Source organism: Pleurodeles waltl, chromosome 1_1, assembly GCF_031143425.1.
Source record: "Pleurodeles waltl isolate 20211129_DDA chromosome 1_1, aPleWal1.hap1.20221129, whole genome shotgun sequence".
In the NCBI taxonomy this organism is placed as follows: Eukaryota; Metazoa; Chordata; class Amphibia; order Caudata; family Salamandridae; genus Pleurodeles; species Pleurodeles waltl.
The window spans coordinates 762,232,442-762,258,247 of NC_090436.1; the positions used below are offsets into that span (position 1 = coordinate 762,232,442).

Genomic DNA, 25,806 nt, shown 5'->3' on the forward strand with positions numbered 1-25,806 from the left:
GATGAACAATGTTTATCATTGTTTTATTTTTAAAGGGGTGGGGCAATGGGATTGACAAGTACTGAGGGGAGTCCACAGAGCACTCCCCTCTGTGCGCATGTGTGCTTGGCAACACATGCCCACAAGGGCTCTCTCCAACCTGGCAATGTGTTGCTAGGTTGGAGAGAGCAAACCTAGGCACCCAGTCTGCCTTGGAGCACCCAGCCAGGGTGCTCCAGCCAATCATAACGCTGCTTTGAGCAGCGTCATGATTGGTCGCAGGACAGGTTGAGTGCCTGGAGTGCGATGGAGAGCGGCGGTGCGGCAGTGAGGATCAGGTAAGTTTTTAAAAATATATAATTTCTTAGATTTTTTATTTATTCCCCCCTTCCCCGCCCCACCACTTTTCACAGTCACCAGCCGTGACAAATAGCATTGTGATTGTTGAACAGGGACATTTAGACCTCATCTTTCAGAAGTATGGTTTGTCCAGGAGAGGCCTTATTCTACTGTGTATATATTTCCACACATACAAGAACTAAATGTGTAGAATTAGGGTGACAAGCACTATCACTTAGTCAAGATCCATAATGAGTGAAATTTCTGTTCAATATTGCATTCAAAATAATTTGATTTGTACGAGATGAGATAGTATATTTTTGAAAAGCAAGCTTGTATTTCTACAGACTATTTGACACCGGTGTCAAAATAACAAAAGACCCAGGATTTGTTTTTCCATTTGAATCTATGTCACAAAATGACTGATGCTTCCTGCTTCTACCAAACCAACAGGAGGTGTTTTGGAGGAACACACAAGAGCTTTACATACAGCAGATTGTCTTTACATATAAATTATCAATATTATTATTATTTTGCAGTTTTATACTGTGCAAATTCTGCCTAAGATTATTGGAGCGCTTTATTTAAGCACCAGGTTGCATTAGAAAAGGTCAGATTCATTTCTATTAGGCTTGGCGATATTAAGGAACAGATTTATCAAAGTGTTGTGTTGCCCTTGAGTCACACAAGATATCACAAGGACAACACAAGACTTAAGTAAGATTTACCAAGCCAAGCAAGGCTTCCTTGTGAGGTTGTGCTGTGCTTGGTGAATCTGGAGTAACACAACACAATGCAAGTTGCTGCCTTGCACTACTCTGCCCCAGGGAGACGTTCCATGGGTGGAGCATGGGTGTTCCCACACATCCACTTATGGTTTTGGTGCATTTGTAGATTTATCTTGAGTGGTAGACCTTGGAATGCATCAAAATGCTACGCCTTCCAGGGGAGGCATAACAAGAAGAAGTATCTTTATTTCTCCTTGTGTTTTCTTCATCCTCCATGTGCTCAGTGTCCTCTTTCTCCGTGTGCTCAGCGTCCTACCTTTCTTTTCAATCTTTTGACGAACACCTAAGTGCAAATGTCTCATTTTTCTTCAAAATGACCACGTCCTTTGGGTTGTTTATGGAGAATCTTGGGATTAAAGACTTCATAAAGATAGAACTATATTGTAAGTAACCTTGTTGCAAAGGTCCATTTTTATCTATTGTAGACTCACAATAGTAAATCAGAGTCAATGCTCAGTTATGGATGAACCGAAAGCCTGGGATTGTGCAGCACATGGAGAAAGAGGAAAAAGCCTCAGTGGATTGTTTTTGTGCAGGAAGGTGCTCCTTACTGCACAAAAACAATCCTGCTGCAATGCAGGCGCCTGTGCACCATGATATAATAGTGCCTGCACTTGTGCTAGACAGCCAAAAGTGCACCAGCAGAAGGATAGGACAGGAATGCACCATATAATGTTAAATATGGCACTAAGGCCCTCATTCTGACCTTGGCGGGCGGCGGAGGCCGCCCGCCAAAGTCCCGCCGTCAGGTTACCGTTCCGCGGTCGAAAGACCGCGGCGGTAATTCTGACTTTCCCGCTGGGCTGGCGGGCGGTCTCGTTCAGACCGCCAGCCAGCCCAGCGGGAAAGAGGCCTCCACGATGAAGCCGGCTCGGAATCGAGCCGGCGGAGTGGAAGCTGTGCGACGGGTGCAGTTGCACCCGTCGCGTATTTCACTGTCTGCGCAGCAGACAGTGAAATACATGTAGGGGCCCTCTTACGGGGGCCCCTGCAATGCCCATGCCAGTGGCATGGGCACTGCAGGGGCCCCCAGGGGCCCCGCGACCCCCCCCTACCGCCATCCGGATCTCGGCGGTCCGACCGCCGGGATCTGGATGGCGGTAGGGGGGGTCAGAATCCCCGCGGCGGTGCAGCAAGCTGCGCCGCCGCGGAGGATTCAATGGGGCCGCGGTACACTGGCGGGACCCCGCCAGTGGTGCCGGTCCGACCGCGGCTTTACCGCCGCGGTCGGAATCCCCATTGAAGCACCGCCGGCTTGTCGGCGGTGCTCCCGCGGTCCTCCGCCCTGGCGGTCAAAGACCGCCAGGGTCAGAATGAGGGCCTAAGTGATATGTCAAAAATCACAGGATATTGAACTAACTCGGGAACTCGAACCTGGTTGCCCAGTTCCAAAGCTGTAATTCCCTAATTCCAAAGTCGGCAGTTCTGGCCGTTAGACCACATTTCCTTCCCCTGCTTAAAGGAAACACCAATGATCTAATAAAATAATTAATTTTATCCCTGAATATTTTGCCCTTAGCAAACTACTCCCCGTGGGCTCTCTCTACTATATGTTGATAAGAAGTCTTTACATATAAAAAGTGAGGAGTCAACAATAGAACAAAAAGGCAGAGAAAAGAAATATCACATAGAGAAACTCACGGTGGTCTGAAACAATTGATCAAGCCTGCTCCAATTTCCCTCCTTGACGTCAAAGGAAAATAGTGACTGTGAGGCGCTACGAAGTACCGAACATTAATGGGCTGGGGGAGAGATCAGTGCACTGGAAATGTGCTCACAGTATATTTGAAAGTACATGAGCAATGCAGAAGAGAGGGCGCGTTCTGCTGCAAGTAACATACACATGGTTAACACATGATATGCGAGGAAAAAAAAGAAAATGGTGTCACTGTGAAATGCCCCTTAGTGAGGAGAAAGTGGTTGAAGTTGAAGGAAAGGAAAACGTCCTGCAGGCGTCCGCAAGGAAACTGCCCCTGCACTCTTCCAAATGCAGTGAAAAGTAAGGTAAGTAAACGCTTCCACTGAAAAGACACTAAACATTGTAGATAAAGATTGCACTGGCATTAGCAAGCAATAAAGAAGCGACATGCAAATAGCAGTAACTCGACTGTGAGCAACAGAACAAGAGGTTCGTCTAACTTCCTTTTGGTTGAGAGTGGCTCATATCATTTTAGTTGTTTACCCTCCCTGGCAAGCGTAGTTTTTACTAATTAGACTTCGCTCTTATTTAGGGAACAGGGAAAATGAAGCACAACAGAAACCTCTGATCTGCCCAGAAAAAAACAGTTTCAATGTTTTTATACTGAATTTTTACATATTTTCATAGCATAAATGTATTAATTTCTTGCCTCTCTGACGGGCTAGTCATTGCTTATGATGGGACTAACAGGTCTCAGTTGAGTGGCAGAATATGACAGTGAGAAATCTAGAAACAAGCACCCTTTGGATACACTTCAGAGTATGCACAAATGTGAGGAGTGGGGGCTAAACTCACTGAGTTTTCTTCCTCTCGGTGAGATGTACTTTGTTGTTATGAACTGCTCCTCAGCGTCGCCGTGCCATGCTGTTAAATCAAATGAGCAGTATGAGTGCACATTTATATCTAGATTCATATTAGAATAATTTCTGAATGAGGATGTGTCGTGTGATTGATTCGATAATTATGATTCTCTTCTGAATGTAGTAATTTTGGTCTTCCCAGGAAGATTCTGGAATGCAGCTTCATTCAATACAGAGGCGTCCTACCTTCATTTTCCAACTTTCCACGGAGAACTAAGTGCAGATGTCTCATTTTTCTTCAAAACGACCGCTTCCTCCGGGTTATTTATGGAGAATCTCGGGATAAAAGACTTCATAAGGATAGAACTGTTTTGTAAGTAACCTTTTCACAAAGGTCCATTTTTTTATCTACTGTACACTTACGACAGTAAATCAGAGTCACTGCTCAGTTATGTGCCTGACATTTGCAGGATGAACCGAAAGGCTGGCGGTTTATGGCTAGAAATAAAAAAGAGCACAAATAACAATTATGATCATGATTCTTTTAGGATATTAATGCTCAGTGGCTTGTGAATCCTAGTGTGCTATTTGATGTATTCCCCCTTCCCGAACGTCCACTCCACTACACACTTTTCTGTCACATGGGCACACTGGTGATTACAAAGATGGCTTGAACTTTGCCCAAATGCATGAACTAGATTGAAGGTAAAAGTATAAATATTGAAGCAAATACTGCACCTGAAGTCATTGATAGCCTCTCCTTCCTGAATCATTAGGACTGTGTGATGATCCTTTGTGCAAATGAGCCTTATAGTGGGACCGCTGTTGTGTGGGTGTGTTGGGACGCATCACACCTTAAGACTCAATAAGGACCAGTTTTTTAACATAAAACCTGTCACGGAAATGTTTCTGGTCCTTATATTCACGTGTATCTAAACAGTGGACAGATGTTCTGTTCCTTATTTTATTTTATTTATGTAGATAGCTATATGCTTAGTTAATAAAAACCATTGCATATTATCACAATTAAATTCATCGTAAAAACACAGACTAAAATAACGAAAACATCACTTTGTTTCTAAGCTACTACATAAACTGTGCTAAAAATAAAAAAGGATGTCATCACTTGTAGCATAGCTAAAATCCCAATAATCTCTAGGCTATACATATCAATAACTGAGATCATCTTCACAGGTAAAGGGTCTGCTATAAACTTTAAAAATTGTAGTGAACAATTGAGTGCATCAATTAGTAGGTCTGATTAAAATATATCAATGTGTACACAGGAGCCAGCAAAATATTCCATTCCTTAAAGTACACCAGGTTTAAATATACTAAAGGGACCGAATAGGACAAGTTCCACAATCTCATGCCCACTGAGAGTTTAAATTTATAGAGAGCAGTTCAGCTCGACCAAAGTTCTTTGACAATCAAGTCTCACTTCAACCTCCAATTCTCTAAATAAAGGATATAAACGAAAAACATCTTTCCCTGTCAAACAAGTGGCAGGTACAAAGAACATGAACCTGAGATTCCTTCGGGAAAGAACATAAATGACAAACATTGTCTTTGCGTACATATTTCCATCTTTGGGGCACTTCCCTGACATCAAAAATGACTATCCGTGATGTTAGGATCTTGAACTTATAGTGTCTAGCCAGAGGTGGTGTCAATTAAGATCAGGGCTTCATCTTGGTGTAGGTCGCACAGCGTGTCGATTATGGTTTTTTGATTGTAAGTACCGGAAATCTTCCTTTACTGAGAATGTCTTTACAACATTTCCTAAAAGGGATTTGAAGGCCATATATTAGGTCCAAATCATCTGACTGGCACTTTGAGAGACTGAATATTTAGCAGAAGAGTCTTGATTGGTGATTACTGAACCAGCCCCAAAATTTGTCAGGGAATAATTTAAGGCCATAAGCTAATGAAGGCAAACAATGTTGTTTTTAAAACCTGTAATAATGGTAGTAGCGAGGGACCTGTAATATGGTTTGCAATTTTGCAAAGGCTGGCTGTGATCTCTGTGGCCTGTTTTTGCAGAGCTTTCAAAAGGGTGGCAGATGTTCCAGAGGACTGACACTCAGTGCTTGGATACTTATGAGAACTGCCCTTATCAATCGTGTGGTTCCCTAATTGCGAGGAGCAAGGAAGCTGAATGCAAACCCTTGTGAAGTTGACAATTTTCTTTTTCCCTGGCTTTAGTTCTAATCCTTTACCTTACAGTAGGAACACATGGTATTATGGATCTATCACATCTCACAAAAAGACGACACCAATATCTTCACCCTTATTCAGATGACATAATTATCTCATACTGAATTTTAGAAGAATATCAAGTGTTATTTTGAGGCATTTACTGCACCAAAATCAGCATGTTACAATAAATACCATATACTTCTCCCCCTTTAAATTCCAGCAGGTTTCACCTGTCAAAATTTGACGAAAGGGTGAGATCCTTGTTGCACCCAATAATTTAGGTTAGTATCATACAAATCACAATTTCCATTTCACTCATAGAGCAATAGTGTGCAGTATTAAAGATGCTGCTGTACATCCTCAGATCTTCACAATCCCACTTTAAAACATGTAAACTTTCATTAACTTGAACACCTTGCACTAGCTCCAATTACTGTGTGTGTGTGTGGGGGGAGGTGACATTGTCTGTGCAAGTGTTATTTTGAAAACCTTTTTGTCAGATCCTGAAAACATTTGTCAAATATGGCATGTCTTATACATTTTTGTTTTTCCAACTCTATCACATACAAATTAGCAATTCACGAAAGCTTGTGTAAAATACAGAATTTTTAGTTTACACCTGTGCATGCTTCTGATGTACATATCTTAATATTTATGGAAGGAAGGAGTTATTAGTACTACTCACATTGATAGGTATCCTATACATATTTTTCTAAAAAAAATACCCATACCCTCACCCCTTAAAAAAACAAAATAGGTCACCCCTGATAACCTCACCCAACCCAAACCCTGCCCCAGCCCCACTTACCTCACCTAACCCTTCCCCGACCACTATAAAAATAAACTATCCCGCCTGCGCCCTAAGCCTTAAATACATTTTTTTCAACAAAAACCGCCACAAAAACAAAATACCACTACCCCCAACCTAATCCCAAAAATAAATACCCTAACCTCCCACCCCAATCCCTGCCCCACCCCCACTTACCTCACCGTTTCCTCTCCCGAACACTGCATGGCTTTTCTGTGCCTTAACCACGCATATGCTCAGTTCAGCACATGCGTGGTTAAGGCACAGAAAAAGCCATGCTTTGTTCAGGCAAACGTGGTTCCATTGAAAATGTCAGCGTCGTTCAGAATGCGTTGTTTAGGACACTTCCTGTTTGAATGTGCATACTTTGGAAAACATATACCTCAGTAAATAAACTGAAAATACTTTTGCCCTTCAAATATATTTTTAGCCGTGATTGTCCTCCCTTCCTGGACACATTCCTTGCATGCATGACGATTTGGTTAGTTATCTCTATGAAACTTACTACATTGTAATTTAAATGTAAATTGAGTCCTGACTGTCAAAGCATATGCATGGGGAAATCTGGTGTCTTGCATACCTCATATAGCGGATTTTTAATTAGAAACAACGTTACAAATACTGCTGTGGAACATTTGCCTTTAAAATGTCACCCTGGTGTGCAAAAGAAGGCATTGTCGTTTTTTTGCATTTTTACATTTAATTGCGCTTCTAAATTCTAAATTTACACCTCAGTAATACACTTGTAAGTGGTGCACAAATTGTTTGAAATTGTATCAGTGTAGCCTGTACTCAAAAGAGATGTATAAATAGAAAGATCTTTCACCGTGAAACATTTCCATTAACAACAAAAAACATAATTTCAATAGATATTGTTAATAAACCACTGAATTAATAACTCTGCTCCGAAAAAACATATGCAATGAGATTTGCTTAGTCAAAAGAGAACAAATCAATTAATATACAACTCTATCAACCGACTGACATAAAATATGTTTGCACAATTGGATCTTTTGACTCATTGTAGGTAGCCTTTTCAAAGTTTATCTTAACGTCTGCACAAATTATGAGAACATATTTCTCCAGGAGAGCAATTACAGTCTCCCTTTCTTTACTTACTTCAGGTCATTCACTCAAATTAAATAATTAAATTAACTTGACAGCAAAAAAGGGCATCTGCTGAGTAATCCAGTATCATCGCAGTGAACATCTCACTTGCTCATATGTTATCTCTGATTCATTGAGCCACATATATGTGTTTCCCAGTTTCCCTGGTTCATCACAGTAGTTACACCAGAATCTTTAGACTAACACCGAGTACTTCTAAAGATTGTGGCAAAGGTCATGAGTATCATTGTTCAGTATCAGTCAGTGGTGAATATTATTTCAAACATAGGCCCATTGATGCAAAAAGTGTTGCCTAAGGTGATGGTACCAGTGGCCATGCTTGTATGTATGTGGTATTTGTGCAGAGTGAACCTAGACAAAAGACAGTGGAGTGATGATAATGTTTATGATTATGTGATGTAATTGATAGGAATGGTTTGGATTGGATTGAATTACAGTAATGTTCTATATTTGGGAATAGACCAGGCATCTATCAGGCGTCTGCAGATGGTCCAGAATTTGGCAGCCAGACTGCTGTTCCACCAACCAAAACACGGTTCAGTCTTTCATCTTTTTCAGGAGCTGCACTGGCTCACAGTCTCTAAATCGATCCAATTCAAGGCACTCTACTACATGTTTGAGGCCAAAGCTAGAACAGGTCCACATTATATCCAGGACCTAGTGACATCTTACATCCCTCCTCATTGCTTGAAATATTCCAAATTGGCCTTCTACACTGTTCCTAGGCCTGGATAGAAGGGGGTTCTATTGCAATGTTAGGTCCGAAACTGTGGAACTCCCTTCCCATTTATCTCAGGGACTGTACCTCTCTTGTTGCGTTTTGCAAAGGCCTGAAGTCATGGTTATTTTGAGTTGACAGTTTGGTTTTTGTCATGCTTACCACCGGGAAACCTTTTTGGGTAGCTGTACGCTCTCCAAGACTACAAAATAAATTAATAAATGGTGGGGTATTTTCTAAAACCTCCTGCATCAGCAATATTCATAAAATGGTCATTTTGCTTGGATGTTTGTGCGGTGTGACCACACAAAGCGTAATAGGTGATATGTGGCTAATCCCCTAATGCAGAAGTCCACACCAATAACAGGAGCACCAAAAATGTGCAGCGACACAAACGTACTTCAATTTATGCTTTACTGTGTGTATCATATAAAACATAAAACATAACTTTTGGTGAACAAAGATTATCCAATTATGGACCACAATAATAAAACAAAAGCGGTTCATTTGGTATTACACTTACCTCATTTAAATTGAATTGTTTATCAAGCTTGTTTGTCTAAAAGAGTCTGACAATGATTGAGTAAGTGAAGGGTATAATGAACAATTATATGCTTAAGTATGCAATACATTTACACACCTGTCAATATAGCATCGGATTGTGACTCCATCGCTTAGTATATAGTTGATTTAATAATGAGATCCACTCCTACATACCATAAAAGTTAGAATATATACTTAACCTAAGGATTCAGAAAAGTACATTTTATAGTACACATTTTTCAGTGGTCCCAAAGGGGTACAAAAGATGTGGTCTGCGCAGTTCACAGCCATGAACCTCAAGGGAAATCTTGGTTTTGTGTTTTTCTAGGTATTTGCTTCACCATTTTACATTGCTAATGCAAAACGTTGAGGCTTGCACTAAAGAGAAAGTTTTTATTTTTATTTTTTTATTCTAATCCACCATACAGCCACACTAGACTGAAAGAATAATTGCAGGTGACCGTTGATGCAAATACATTTTTTTATTCTGTTATGTTGTAACTTCATATTCATACCTTCTGAAGTCAAACCATATTGCTTTGCTTCGAATTTCTAGCACCAGCGGAAGTTCTGTTTTCTTTTGACGTGGGGAATGGCCCCTTTGAGGTGATTGTGCAAGCGCCTAGTCCCTTGAATGATAATCACTGGCATTACGTGAAAGCTGAGAGGAACGTTAAGGAGGCATCGCTTCAGGTGGATCAGCTGCCACAGCAAACCTATGCTGCCCCATCGGACGGACACACTCGTCTGCAGCTCAACAGTCAGCTTTATGTTGGTGAGTATCCTGCGCTGTGTGCAATTTGTCATTTGTAAAAATAAGTAGCGGGCCTATGGCTAGCACTAGCATTGTTAAACACAGGGCTGCAGAACACCAATACTTCATAGGGCCATATCTCAAAGCATATTTGACTAGTACTATAAAAGATGCTAGAAGTAAAGGCCGGGGGAGGGGTGCTGCAGCACCCCCGAAATAACCATGCAGAGTACAGAAGGAAAATGAGCAAAAAAGATGATTTTACATTTTATTTTCGTCTTGACACGTTTGCTGTGCGTTCAAAGACACAGAGGTCAAATGCCAGGCTATGTCTTCTGCTAATTGCTGATGTTTTCTGTTCTTGCTCTGACTGTAAAGTGAAAGGAAATTATAAGGTGTACTATAGGACAATCTTGCTGGGGTGCAGGGAACATAAAAAAAAGGCTAAAGGATGACATTTTTTTTTTCTAACACCCAATAAGATTTAAATAGCTGTAAACCAACAGTACAAATATTTCAAAATATATAAACAGTTAGAAAAGCACAAAAGAAGCGCCTTGTAAATACGGCCCCTTACATGCATCTCTTAGCATGAAAGGGGCGTGCAAATCAATCAATCAGTAATTTATTAAGCGTGCTACTCACCCAGAAGGGTCTCAAGACGCTGGGGGGGTGCTACTGATCGAAGAGCCATGTCTTGAGGCGCTTCCTGAAGGTTGGGAGGTCCTGGGTCAGGCATAGGTTGAAGGGGAGGGAGTTCCAGGTTTTGGAGGCAAGGTGGGAGTAGGATCTGCCGCCGGATGTGGTCTGGTGGATGCGGGGGACGGTTGCGAGAGCGAGATTTGCGGAGCGGAGCTGGCGTGTTGGGATGTGGAAGTTGAAACGCTCGTTGAGGTAGGCAGGTCCGGCGTTGTGGAGAGCTTGGTGAGCGTGGATCAGGAGTTTGAAGACGATCCTTTTGTTGATGGGTAGCCATTGGAAGTCTCTGAGGTGAGCATAGATGTGTTAGTGGCGAGGGAGGCTGAGGATGAGTCGTGCTGAGGCGTTTTGGATGCGCTGGAATTTCCTCTGGAGTTTGGCCGTTGTTCCAGTGTAGAGGGCATTGCCGTAGTCCAGTCTGTTGCTGACAGGGCGTGGGTCACCATTCTTCTGGTTTCAACGGGGATCCATCTGAAGGTCTTGCGAAGCATGCAAAGGGTGTTAAAACATGAGAATGAGATGGCGTTGACTTGCTGGGTCACAGAGAGCGATGAGTCCAGTATGAAGCCGAGGTTATGTGAGTGGGTAGTGGGCATAGGGGCAGACCCCAGAGTTGCAGGCCACCTGGGGTCGTCCCATGCTGATCTGTTGGAGCCGAAGATGATGATCTTGGTCTTCTCCGAGTTCAGTTTGAGGCGGTTTGCTTCCATGCATCTGGCGATGGCGTGAAGTCCGATGTGGAGGTTGGTCTTAGTGGTTGCGGGGTCCTTCGTGAGGGAGAGGATGAGCTGAGTGTCGTCTGCATAGGAGACGATGTTGAGGCCGTGGGATCGGACGATGTTGGCGAGCGGTGCCATGTAGACATTGAAGAGGGTAGGGCTGAGTGAGGATCCCTGGGGGACTCCGGAGATGGTCTTGGTGGCTTTCGAAAGGAATGGGAGAGGCAGACTCTTTGGGTTCTTCCAGAGAGGAAGGATGTGAGCCAATCCAGGGCTCTGTGGCGGATTCCGGCATTATGGAGGCATGTGCGAAGGGTGTGGTGACAGACGGTGTTGAAGGCTGCGGGTCAAGGAAGATGAGGGTAACGGTTTCACCTTTGCCGAGCCTGCTCCTGATGTCGTCGGTGCAAGTGATAAGGGCGGTCTCAGTGCTGTGTTGTTTTTGCGGAAGCAGACTGGGAGATGTCGAGTAGGCTGTTGTCCTCCCAGAAGTGAGATAGTTCGATGTTGACTATCTTCTCGATGACCTTCGCAGGGAAGGGGAGTAGGGAAATGGGCCAGTCGTTTTTGAGGTCCTTGGGGTCGGCTTTGGGCTTTTTGAGCAGGGCGTTGACTTTGACATGTTTCCAGCTCTCCGGGAAGATGGCGGTCTCGAAGGAGCTGTTGATGATGGTCCGGAGCTGGGGAGCGATGATTTGGCTGCGTTTATTGAAGAAATGGTGAGGGCAGGGGTCGGTGGGAGATCTGGAGTCAATGGTGCTCATGCTCTTGGTGGTTTCCTCATCGATGGTGGGGGTCCAGGCACTCAGGATGTTGTTGTGGATGGGTGCGTTGGCGTCAACCTTGACAGTGGTGGTGGTGGGGGATGGCGGTGCGAAGCTGCCATGGATGTCTGTGATCTTATGGTGAAAAAAGGTGGCAAGGGAGACACAGAGGTCTTGCGAGTGGGGGGGTCGGCAGAACAGGACTTAGGGTTGGTGAGTTCCTTGATGATGCTGAAGAGCTCCTTGCTGTTGTGTGCGTTATTGTCAATTCGTTCTTTGTAGAAGGATCTTTTGGTGGTCCGGATGAGCTGGTGATGTTTGCGGATGGTGGATTTGAGGGCAGCGTGGTTGCTCTCTGTTTGCTCTAGGCTCCAGATCTTCTCGGCTTTCCAGCATTCCCGTTTGGAGGCCTGAAGGTCTGTGGTGAACCAGGAAGCTTTTCTGTTGGTGCACATGTTGGTGGTTTTCCTGAGTGGAGCGAGGGTGTTGGCGCAGTTGTCGAGCCATTGCTTGAGGTTGAGGGAGGCGGTTTTGGGGTCGCTGGTGTCAGGTGGTAGGGCATGGGCGAGGTTGGACATCAATTGGTCCTTGGAGATCTTGTTCCACTTGTGGTGAGGGATCCGATGCTGCTGGTGGTGGGTTTCTGGAAGGAAAAATGAACACAGCGGTGGTGGGTCCAGTGGAGTACGGTAGTGTGAGTGAAGGTGACGTGGCTGCCGGAGAAGAAGATGGCATCGAGTGTGTGGCCGGCTGAGTGGGTGGGCGTGGTGACAAGTTACTTGAGGCTGAGGTTGGCGAGGTTGTCCAGTAGGGCTGAGGAGTTGCTGTCACTGGTGTTCTCCAGGTGAAAATTCAGGTCACAGAGGAGCATGTAGTCCGTGGAGGCGAGGGCGTGGGAGCTGATTGTGTCGGCGATGGCGCCGCAGAATTGTGAGTGGGGGTCCGGGGGTCTGTAGACGAGGGTTCCTCTCAGGGTGGAGTTGGCGTTGACGTATATCCGGAAGAGCAGGTGTTCGGCGGCATCTAGGGAGTAGTGGGTGTTGGTTGAGATCTTGATGGAGCTTCTGTGGACTATGGTGATTCTTCCTCCTGGTTTGTTGGTGCGTTCTCTTCGGGTGATTTTGTAGCCCTCAGGGATGGCTATGGCGATGTTGGGTTCCGATGAGGGGTTCATCCAGGTTTCAGTGAGGAAGGCGATGTCTGGGGAGGTTGATGTAAGCAGGTCCCAGAGTTCGATGGCGTGCTTGTGGACGGAGCAGGTGTTGAGGAGGATGCATCTGAGGTGGTTGAGGTGGGTGGTGCTGTTGTGGTCCTTGGTGGCTTGAGTGCAGGTGAAGTGGCACGTTCGGCATGAGAAGGGTCTGTGGGTGTGCGTAGGGGAGGTCTGGACGCAGACAGTGGGGCGGCCGGGGTTGAGCGCAAGGAGTTCTATTGCGGTGTAGCAGCATCTGGTGGTGTGGGAGGTGCGAGGGGCAGGGTGACTGGTGCTGGGCACGGTCCAGGCGCAGATGGGCGCAGACGGGCTTGCCTCTGGCACGCCAGCGGCGCGGCCGCGCAGCGGCTGCCATTAAGATAGGGAGGTGGGAGGGAGGAGCAGCTGGGAGGCGGGAGGCGGTGGCAAATGGGGGCACGAGGGGGGCGGGGCCACAGGGACGCAGCGGCGGGACCGGGGAGAAGGAAGAGAACCGGTGAAGAGGTTGGAAACAGAAAAAGGCAATAAACAGAGTCAAAACAGGGAAGGCACAAGACAGAGTCTTACAAAAAGAGAAAAAAGCACAGAGAACGGCACAAAAAAAACACTAAGACAAATTACAGGACACACACACAATACTTACGGCAACCACTAGACACCAGGGATGAGGTACAGGCGGGTGCCTGCGGGTGGTGGAAGGCCTCGAACTCCCGACAGTAGCGATGGCGGGGTTGGGGGCACAGAGGCAGGCTGGTGGAGCTGCTTGGTGTGTCGAGTTATTCCTGGCCTTAAGACAGGTCAGGGGTCACACTCGGCATCACGCAGCGGGCGCCATTAAGAAGGGGAGGTGGGAGGGAGGAGCAGCTTGGAGGTGGGAGGCAGTGGCAAATGGGGGAATGGGGGGGCAGGGCCGCAGGGGATGCAGTGGCGGGACTGGGTAGAAGGAAGATAATCGGCCAAGAGGTCAGAAACAGAAAAAGGCATTTAACAGAGTCAAAACAGGGAAGGCACAAGACAGAGTTACAAAAAAATAAAAAGGCACAGAAAACATCACAAAAAAACACTAAGACAAATTAGAGGACACACACACAATACTTATGGTAACCACTAGGCTAGACTAGGCGGGTGCCTGCGGGTGATGGAGGGCCTCGAACTCACAACAGTAGTGGGGTCTGGGGCATGGAGGAAGGCTGGTGGAGCTGCTCGGTGTGTTGAGTGATTCCTGGCCTTCAGGCAGGTCAGGGGTCACACTCGGCACTGCGCAGCGGCCACCATTAAGAAGGGGAGGTAGGAGTGTTGCTGTGGGCATTCTAACACAACACCCATTACATTTTGATGCTGCCCCATATTTAAGAAGAGATTGTAACCCTGAGGCAGCACCCAGGGGTGATGTTAGCATGGCACAACAATAAGAAATACTTTTATTTCTCCTTTGCTTTTTCTATTTGTGCTGTATCTGTAGCACACATAGAAAAACAAAACGCCATCATTGTAGTTTATGTGCAGGCAGGTGTCTCTTCCTACACATAAATAATCCTTCCCTGCGATGCAGGCATCCTTGCACTCAGGTCAAGGGTGCCTTTGTTGGCACTAGGCAGCTGACTTTAGCGCTATCGTTAGGAGAAACTCAGGGGTACACTGTATTTTCATAAATACGGTGCATCCCTGCATTTCTGAAGTGACAAAGTGCTGCCAATTTTGTTGCAGTGCCATGCTGCGCCACTGTCTTGTAAATGAGGCTCAACGTCTCTCCAATCTCTAGATAAAAGAAGGAGGTAAGTGCCAAAATAACAGAACAGGGGTGCTTCAGAGAATTTTAAACCAGGGTCTTTTGATCCTGGAGGAGCAATAATTCCAGGATGGAAAATTACCACTGTGGTGTACATTTTGCCATAAGCAATTGAGAGTTGCCAGGCAGATGTAATCAATGTTACCCCATCAACTTTCATAGGTAATCTTCAGATTATAGGCTATTTGTTTTTCTGGACAAATTATTCCAGGCTTGATTAGACAATATGGTGGTCATTACAACCCTGGCGGTCGGTGTTAAAGCGGTGGTAAAACCGCCAACAGGCCGGCGGAAAAAAAATTGAATTACGACCGTGGCGAAACCGCCAACATAGACAGCCACTTTAACACTCCGACCGCCACGGCGGTACAAACAAACACCGTGGCGGTAACCGCCAACAGACAGGCGGAAGACAATGTACCGCCCACATTATTACAAGCCACCAATCCGCCACCTTTTCCGGGGCGGATAGACTTCGAACAAAAACACGGCGGAAACCGGACTTGGAAGGGAAAACGCTCACGTCTACACATCCCACGAGGAACCAGGACGCCATGGAACCGGAACTTCAGATTCTTCCAGCCCTTATCTTCCTGCTCCTCTACCAGGAGCACGAACGCCGGCGGCGAAGACCACGATGAGTACTGCACCTACGACAGAGGGGAGGGGGGAGGGAAAAAACAGTGACACACACACGCAACACGCAACATCCCCACCCCCACCCTCACCCACAACATCACACACACTAATACATCATGATACATCACAGTTACACCCCCCAGCCCCCTCTGGAAGAATGCAAGGACAAAAGGAACTGAGTCGAATTATTGTAATATATTCGAAGACATTAATCAAAAATATATACATATATTAAGATATTCACACTATAAACAAATATATACACCAAGAATCCAAGTCCAAGGTATTCCACTATCATAATCCGTGGACCACTGGGCCCAAAAGGCATGGGCGAGGCCCACACTCAATACCCGAACAAGACGGAGAGAACACTGCTGGGGCATCAGATAGAAATAAAACAGGCACCTCAGGGGGAACGGAAGGGGGGCACCTCAGCCAGATGAGTGCACGACGCCAGATCCACGAGTGGGCTCCATGCCCACTGTTCAATCCTGGGGAGTGCAAAGTCACAGTCTCTCAAGTCTCTACAGTGGGTGGGTTGCCCACTGCTATATCCTGGGGAGTGCAAAGCCACAGTCTCTCAAGTCTCTACAGTGGGTCGTTTTCCCACTGCTATATCCTGGGGAGTGCAAAGCCACAGTCTCTCAAGTCTCTACAGTGGGTGGTTTGCCCACTGCTATATCCTGGGGAGTGCAAAGCCACAGTCTCTCAAGTCTCTAAAGTGGGTGGGTTGGCCACTGCTATATCCTGGGGAGTGCAAAGCCACAGTCTCTCAAGTCTCTACGGTGGGTGGTTTGCCCACTGCTTTATCCTGGGGAGTGCAAAGCCACAGTCTCTCAAGTGGATAACATTCTCCACTGGTTTCTGGAGGGGGTTTTGTGCCCAGAGGGCTTCATCCTGCCAAGGACTGGGGTAGTGGATTCTGTTCTCCACTGGTTCTGGAGGGGGCTTTGTGCCCAGAGTGCTTCATCCTGCCAAGTACTGAGGTAGTGGATTTGATACTCCACTGGTTCTGGAGGGGGCTTTGCGCCCAGAGTGCTTCATCCTGCCAAGGACAGAGGTAGTGGATGTCTTTCTCCACTGGTTCTGGAGGGGGCTTTGTGCCCAGAGTGTTTCATCCTGCCAAGGACTGAGGTAGTGGATGTGATACTCCACTGGTTCTGGAGGGGGCTTTGTGCCCAGAGTGCTTCATCCTGCCAAGGCCTGGGTTAGTGGATGCTATTCTCCACTAGTTCTGGAGGGGGCTTTGTGCCCAGAGTGTTTCATCCTGCCAAGGACTGGGGTAGTGGATGCTGTTTTCCACTGGTTCTGGAGGGGGCGTTGTGCCCAGAGTGCTTCATCCTGCCCGTGGCGGCCTCAGTAGTGTCGGAATCATTGGCGCTCACTGGCCTGCGGTGCTGCTGGCGGTGGTGCCCTGGGCAGCGGTGCTGCTGGCGGCGGTGTCCTGGGCTGCGGGGCTTGTGGCGGCGTCCTGGGCAGCGGGGCTGGTGGCAGCGGTGTCCTGGGCAGCGGTGCTGCTGGCGGCGGTGTCCTGGGCAGCGGTGCTGCTGGCAGCGGTGTCCTGGGCAGCAGGGCTGGTGGCCATCTTGTCCGCCGTGCAGATCTTCCCAGACTTGCCGGTTTTACTCTGCCCCTTCCCCACCTTCGATGGTGGCACAGCTGTCTCCACACCCCCAACTGTACCCCTGGGAGCGGCTTTGGTGGCTGATTTCTTTCCCGTCTCCTGCCGGGCACTGGCCAACTTTTTATGCTTTACAGGTGGGGAACTGTCCGTGCTCTGGCTCCTTGCCACACTGGCTGCCCTGCTGCCTGGCGCACTCCAGAAGCCGGTTACTTCTTGCACCACTGGTCCCGCAGATGTTGTGGCTGAGGTGCTGGGTTGGGACCTGGAGAGTCGGGCCCTAAGAGACTGAAGGGGTGGGGGAGGTGAGGGAAAGAGGTCAAGGTTGGACAGGAAAAGATTCTTAGGAACACTGGGACAGGTAGATTGAGGGGGTTTGGGAGTGGAGGAAGAGGTAGTGGTTGTAGGAGGTGTACGTTTGGTGACTTTGGGTGAAGGTGCCTGGGCTGGAGGCTGTCGTGAGGTGGATGGCTGTTGGTTGGGTGTGTGGCTGCGTTTGTGCACCTTGGGACGTGGCCTCACAGACACACTGGGAGAGGACAAAGGGGATGTGTGAATGGTAGTGGGGGTGGTGACTGCACGTGAGCGGGGTGTTGTGGTGGGTGTGCTGGTGATGGAGGTAGTGGCTGAGGCTGTAGTGCATGCAGTTGTGAGTGGAGACAAGACAGGGAGGGAGGAGGGAGACGTGGAGGAGCGGGACGCAGTGGAGGCAGTGGATGTTGGTGTGTCTGCATGTGTGTGATGCTTGCGTGAGTGCCTGTGGGATGTGTGGTGCTTATGTTTGCCAGAGCTTCCCTTGTGTGTTGAGGTGTGTGCATGCTGGTCTGATGGTGTGCTTGCGATAGGCTGAGGTACAGAGGTTTGGGTCTTGGTGGAGGAAGTTGGAGGGGGGAGGCTAGAGACAGGGACAGTGGCTGCCATCAGTGCTGAGGCCAGAGTCTGAAAAGCTCTCTGATGGGCTGCCTGACCACAGTGAATGCCCTCCAGGTATGCATTGGTTTGTTGCAACTGTCTCTCTACACCCTGGATGGCATTCAAAATGGTAGACTGCCCAACAGTGAGGGACCTGAGGAGGTCAATGGCCTCCTCACTGAGGGCAGAAGGGGTGACAGGGGCAGGGGCTGAGGTGCCTGGGGCGAAGGAGATGCCCACCCTCCTGGGTGAGCAGGCACAGGGCAAACACTGAGGGGCTGCTGGGAGGGCGGTGCTGGTAGGGGGGGTGGCGGCTGTACCTGTAGATGTGGGGGGCACATATGGGCCCGCTACCGCAAGGGAGCTCCCATCAGAGGAGGAGTCCGCATCGCTGGTGTCAGCTCCAGTCCCCGCCGTGGAACTCCCCTCGCCCTCCGTCCCACTGGTAAATTCAGACTCTGTAGTGTCGCCCTCCAGGGCCATGTGGGATGTAGCTCCCTCCTGCTCCGGTGCCACTGCTCCTCCGCTGATGATGCTAATGCACACAAGAACAGGGAGACCACAAAAAAGGGGGTGAAGACAGAAGAAAGACATGTTGAGTGCATGCAATCCCGCTACCAGTGGCGGACACTACAGACACAAAACCCCCTGCACTACGCTGCGCACTTGGAGTTCCCTATTAAATCCCAGGGACATGGGTTGCAAGGCTATGCCCGATTGCTGCACACATGGATGTCACAGGAGCCTGACTAGATGTAGTTGGCACTGTACACAGGAGGAGTGGGGTGCCACAGGGACTGTCTTAAGAAGGGTCCTTGCCTACTAAACTCGCCCTGGCCTAGTGGAACCCACATCCCACCTCCCCCACCCAGACACCTCCAATGCACGCTGAATCAGCAGAATGAGAGTGTACTCACCCCCTTGTGGCTGCTGTGATGCCCTCAAGCGCCCATCCAACTCCGGATACGTCACCGCCAGGATCCTGAACATCAGGGGGGTCATGGTGCAACGGGCACCCCTCCCACGTTGGGAGGCCATCCCCAGCTGGGCCTCTGCCGTCTTCTTGCTCCAGCGGCGAATGTCCTCCCATCTTTTCCGGCAGTGGGTGCTCCATCTGTGGTAGAACCCCAGGGTCCGGACTTCCTTGGCGATGGCACACCAAATGTCCTTCTTCTGGTGGGCGCTGACCTACAGGAATAGTACAGGGGTAAAAGAGAAGTTATTACCGTCTGCACCGTCACAGTCATTGGCCCGCATCCCTACCCTTGCCATGACGCACATGCACTCACCGTCGTTTCATGCACGCCTCATTCTCACCCCCCCCTATCTTTCATCCACACCACTCCACACAGGCATTGCCCATACAGCATGCTCACAGTGTACTTACCTGTTTGTCTGGAGGACCGTAGAGTAGCGTGTACTGGGGAAGGACCCCATCCACGAGTTTCTCCAACTCCTCCGTGCTGAAGGCAGGGGCCCTTTCCCCAGACACACAAGCCATTGTCTCTTCCAGACTGAGGTCACAGCAGCACTTGCAGTGTAGGTCCTCTCCTGTCAAAGATCAGGTATCAAGTGATTGAACAGAGAGAAAATGGCGGTCACGTCCTCGGCGGTTCGTACCGTCACCGCCGCGTACATCGCCATTTGCTCCTGGGACCCATAGGGTCCAATGTTAACCAATGCAGGATTGCACTGCGGTCTTCGACCGCCTACCGCGACGATGTACAATGCAAGCGCAGTTACCTCATATCCCATTGTCCCACTTTACAGGTCAGGCAGCCGCCATTTCATGGGCCCACATGGCATTATTTTGGACTGCGTCACACGTATCTAGGCCTTGCCTAAACACTCAAACAGGCATATGTCGATTTGCTAATATTTCTGAGTATGCTGTGTTTACGTACCTCAGACTTGGTTGACTCTCTGCTCGCTGTTCTCCTCCATAGGCAGCGTCTGCTGGGGCATGTGAGGAGATGGCGGCATCCTCCTGTGTACAGACCGCTGGTGGACCTGTCGACAATGGAGGAGCGACATGTGATCATCACCTACAGACTTGATCGTGCCACAATCCAGGAACTGTGTGCCCAGTGGGAGCCAGACCTGATGTCAACTATCCGCCATTCCACAGGAATCCCCACTCGAATGTAGTTGCTGTCAGTACTCCATTTCCTAGCAAGTGGGTCATTTCAAACTACAGTGGCCATTGCATCAGGGATGTCCCAGTCTATGTTTTCCAACGTGTTGTCCAGAGTGTTGTCTGCCCTGCTGAAACACATGCAGAGCTACTTCGTTTTCCCTCAGGTGGAGGATTTGCCTACAGTGAAAGGTGATTTCTATGCCCTGGGACATATCCCCAACATCATAGGTGACATTGATAGGACACATGTGGCCTTGGTCCCCACCCGCAGGAGTGAACAGGTGTATAGAAACCGGAAGAGTTACCATTCGTGTGTTTGGCAGACCAGTACATCTCCCATGTGAATGCCAAATTCCCTGGCTCAATGAATGATGCTTACATTTTGGGAAATAGCAGCATCGCCTTTTTGTGATGGGGCAACTCCAGAGGCACTGTGTGTGGCTATTAGGTGAGGACATGGACCCTATACAGTGTGACTATGTGTCTGGGGTTGTCCCTAAGGGCTAGTGTGTGTCTAATAGTTGTCCCTCGACATTTGCAGGTGACTCTGGCTACCCCAACCTGTCATGGCTACTGACCCCTGTGAGAAATCCCAGGACAAGGGCAGAGGAACGCTACAATGAGGCCCATGGGCGAACTAGGAGGGTTAAAGAGAGGACCTTTGGCGTCCTGAAGGCCAGGTTCCGGTGCCTCCATATGACAGGTGGTTCCCTATTCTACTCACCAAAGAAGGTGTGCCAGATCATCGTGGCCTGCTGTATGCTTCACAACTTGGCTTTTCGATGACAGGTGCCTTTTCTGCAGGAGGATGGTCCAGATGGAGGTGTTGTGCCAGCTGTGGAGCCTGTGGACAGTGAAGACAAGGAAGCAGAAGAAGAGGACATAGACAACAGGAACGCAGTGATCCTGCAATACTTCCAGTGAGACACAGGTAAGAAGACAACACAGCCTGCTACATCTGATTTAATTCTACTACCTCTCATCTGTCTGTCATTTTCACCCAGTGTATCGTCACTGAGTTGTCACTTTCCCTTACGATTTCACAGATGTGGGTCACACTGTGTGACATCTGCTTTGTTTCCGCATGGACTAGTGCTGTGTGACATAGGTATGTTGACATTACATTTGAAATAGCATTTTGCCACTGTTATTGCAAATACACATTTTCGAAAGCACAGACTGACTCCAGATTGTTTTTTGATTTAAGGGTGTTTATTTAAGTGCTCAATAGTGGAGGGGGTTGTAAAATGGTCAGGGGTGATGGTGGAGGAATGTCCATGGCAGAGTCCAGTCTATTAGTCTCACAGGTGCATTGTCCAAAGGGGCATAGGAAGTGGAGCTGGGGCAGTTTAAGTATGGACAGGGTGACAAAGTGGGACAGAAGAATGACAATCAGGGTGGTCTAATTTCTTGGTGGGGGTCTTGGCATTGTTCTCTGTCTTTGTCCTGGATCTCAGGGACCGTTTGCGGTGTGGGAGGAACCCTTGACCCTGCTTCTGCAGACAGGTCGCTCCCCGCTCCGCCGCCCAGCGCCACCTCCTCACCGTCTTTTCCTTGATTCAATTCCCCAGCCGCTGCATCCCCTGTGGCCTCTCCTACCTCCCCCCTCCTCACCGTGTTTTCTTTGATTCAATTCCCCAGCTGCTGCGTCCCCTGCGGCCCCTCACGCCCCCCCACCCTACTGTCTTTTCCTTGATTCAATTCCCGAGCCGCTGCGTCCCCTGCGGCCCCTCCCGCCTCCCCCCTTCTCCTCACCATCTTTTCCTTAAATCAATTCCCCAGCCGCTGCGTCCCCTGCGGCCCCTCCCGCCTCCCCCCTCCTCCTCACCATCTTTTCCTTTATTCAATTCCCCAGCGTCCCCTGCGGCCCCTCCCCCCTCCCCCCTCCTCCTCACCCTCTTTTCCTTGATTCAATTCCCCAGCCGCTGCGTCCCCTGCGGCCCCTCCCGTCTCCCCCCCTCCTCCTCACTGTCTTTTCCTTGATTCAATTCCCCAGCTGCTGCGGCCCCTCCCGCCTCCCCCCTCCTCCTCACTTCCGTTTCTTTTCCATTTTTCCCGTCGCTGCCATCCCCTGCGGCCCCTCCTCCCTGCTGCCACTCCCACCTTCCCCCCCATTTATGGCAGCCGTGGCGTGCGCCAGTCCCCCTGGCCCTCTTAGACAAACCTACTACCCCCTCACCCTCCACTCACTCAACCCAGGCCCCCGCCTCACCTGCACCCTTTCCAGTCCCACACACAATCTTGGCCCCTTCACCTGCCACACCTGTCATTTCTCCTGCTCCTCATCTCTCACACCACACACAACCATAGCGACCCCCGACAACAAACACAACACCCCCAACGCGATACTCACCTGCTCTGCCCCCACCCCCACCAACCAGCCCCGCCGCACACCAGCCCAGAACACACCCCGCTACAACACCCTCATGCACCACACCAATACCATCCACCACAACCACCTCAACTGCCGGCTCCTCAACACCCGTTCCCTTCACAAAAATGCCATAGAACTCTGGGACCTCATCACATCACATTCACCTGACATTGCCTTCCTCACGGAAACCTGGACCAACCCCTCCTCAGAACCCAACATAGCCATTGCCACCCCCAAGGGATACAAACTCCAATGCAAAGACCGCCTCAACAGGCCAGGTGGTGGCATCGCCATCCTACACAGGGACACCATCAAAGTCACCACCAGCTCCCAAGACACTATCGACAACACAGAACACATGCACTTCCTGATCCACATTAACAACAACTCCACCCTCAGAGGTACATTAATCTACAGACCACCAGGACCACGCCCCGCCTTCTGCGACACCATCGCCAACACCATCAGCTTGCACGCCCTCACCTCCACAGACTACATCCTCCTCAGTGATTTCAACTTTCACTTGGAAAACCTACAAGACCACAACTCTACCTCCCTCATAGACAACCTCACCAACCTTGGACTCAAACAACTGGTCACCGCACCCACCCACACAGCAGGACACACGCTTGACGCAATTTTCACCTCAAGCCAACACATAGCCTACACCCACACCACCGAACTCCTCTGGACTGACCACCACTGCGTCTACTTCTCCTTCACCAAACCCCCCACACACCACCATCAACACACCACACCCTACCGCATGTGGGACAAGAGCCCCACAGAACGCCTGAGCTCCCAACTGGCTCACAACCCCCCCACACCAACAACCCCAACACAGGAGCACACAACCTCTCCAAATGAATCACCACCTGGGCAGACACACTAGCCCCCCTCAGAAAGCACATCGCCACCCGCAACATCAAGAATGCCCCATGGTTCACCCCCGAACTCCAAGACTCCAAGCGCAAATGCCACCAAGCTGAGAAAATATGGCGACTAGAACCCTCTACAACCAACTTCTGCACCCTCAAAACCACCATTCGCACCCATCACCAACTCATACGCACTGCCAAAAGAGATCACTACAAGACACGCCTTGACAACAACTCTCAAAACAGCAAAGAACTCTTCACCATCATTAATGAACTTGCCAAACCCAAAGCCAGCAACATAGACCCCTCACACACACAGCCCCTATGTGACGCCCTCTCCAACCACTTCCACCACAAAATCCTGGACATCCACAACAGCTTCATACCACACGCACCCACCACACACACCCCTCACTCACCCAACCCAACCCCCACTCATGACCCCCCCACCACTCTCACCACCTGGGTCCCCACCACACACAAAGAAACCGAAAAAACCATGAACTACATCCACTCTGGATCCCCCTCTGACCCCTGTCCACGTCGCATCTACAACAAAGCCAGCCCAACCATCGCCCCCATTCTCCGCGACATAATTAATTCCTCTTTCGACTCAGCCACCTACCCAGACCCTTGGAAGCACGCGGAAATCACTGCTCTCTTAAAAAAAAACAAAGCCGACCCGGAGATCCTCTCCAACTATCGCCCCATCTCCCTCCTCCCTTTCCCCGCCAAGGTTGCAGAGAAACTAGTCAACGCCCGCCTATCCCACTTCCTCGAAGCAAACAACACTCTTGACCCCTCACAATCCGGGTTCCGCAAGAACCACAGCACGGAAACCGCCCTCATCGCATGCACTGACGACATCAGGACCAAAGTCGACAAAGGCGAGACCGTCGCTCTCATCCTCCCAGACCTCTCCGTAGCCTTTGACACCGTCTGCCACCACACACTCTGCACACGCCTCCACAACATAGGAATTCGCCACAAAGCCTTAGACTGGCTCACCTCCTTCCTCACCGACCGGACCCAGAGTGTCCGCCTTCCTCCTCTCCACTCCACCGCTACCAAGATCATCTGCAGAGTCCCACCAGGGGTCTTCACTCAGCCCCACATTCTTCAATATCTACATGATCCCCCTAGCCAACATCCACCGATAACACAGAATCACTATCCTCTCCTACGCAGATGACACCAAACTCATCCTCTCCCTCACCCGCAACCCCACCACCGCCAAAACCAACCTACACGCTGCTCTCCTCGACCACCTCCAACTGGATGACTACTAACCACCTCAAGCTTAACTTCAACAAAACCGAGATCATCATCTTCGGCCCCAACAAAACCACATGTGACGACTCCTGGTGGCCCACCGCCCTAGGCCCCGCACCCACCCCCGCAAACCACGCACACAACCTCAGCATCATCCTGGACCCCTCCATTTCCATGACACAGCAATTCAATGCACTAACCTCCTCCTGCTTCCACACACTCCGCACTCTAAAAAAATCCTTCAAATGGATTCCCCCAGAGACCAGGAACACAGTCACCCATGCACTCATCAGCAGCAGACTAGACTACGGTAACACCCTCTACGCCGGCACCACACTCAAACTCAAACTCAAACGCAAACTCCAGAGAATCCAGAACACAGCTGCATGCCTCGTCCTTGGCCTCCCCCGCCACGAACGAATCTCACCACACCTCAAATCCCTTCACTGGCTCCCCATAGACAAGAGAATCACATTCAAGATCCTCATCCACGCACACAAATCCCTCCACAACACCAGCCCAACCTACCTCAACGAAAGAGTGAACTTCTACACTCCCACATGCAACCTCTGATCAGCCGACCTCACCCTAGCCACAGTCCCCCGCATCCAACGCACCACCACAGGAGGCAGGTCCTTCTTCTACCTCACCCCCAAAACCCTGAACTCCCTCCCCACCAACCTTCACAAAACCAAAGACCTCCTGCTCTTCAGAAAGAACCTTAAGACATGGTTGTTCGAACAGTGACCCTCCCTACCCGCCCCTTGCCCCCCCTCTCTCAGCACCTTGAGATCCTCACAGGTGAGTAGCGCACTCTATACATTTTTTTATTGATTGATTGATTGATTGGTTTTCCATCTGCAGGGGGTGGGGTGTTGGTGTGGTAGTCCTGTGGTGGTGCCTCCTGTCCACTAGCGCCGGCGGAGGTGGTGGGCAGTTCATCGTCCAGGCTAGTGTCAGGGGCCCTTTGTTGTGCCACAGTGTCCCTCCTTGTGTTGACGAGTTCCTTCACCACCCCTACAATGGTGCCCAGGGTGGAATTGATGGATTTGAGT

At 49.3% G+C, this 25,806-nt stretch overlaps 1 protein-coding gene across 3 annotated transcripts in view; it reads left to right on the forward strand.

Moving 5' to 3' along the window:
• CNTNAP4 (contactin associated protein family member 4) overlaps positions 1 to 25,806 on the forward strand; it is a 2,124,586-nt gene that overhangs the window by 1,814,184 nt on the left and 284,596 nt on the right. For all 3 annotated transcript variants that reach the window (XM_069227637.1, XM_069227632.1, XM_069227640.1), the window contains exons 16-17: positions 3,808 to 3,978; positions 9,558 to 9,776. In XM_069227637.1, coding sequence (XP_069083738.1) covers positions 3,808 to 3,978; positions 9,558 to 9,776 — 390 coding nt within the window. The remainder of the gene's footprint in view (positions 1 to 3,807; positions 3,979 to 9,557; positions 9,777 to 25,806) is intronic.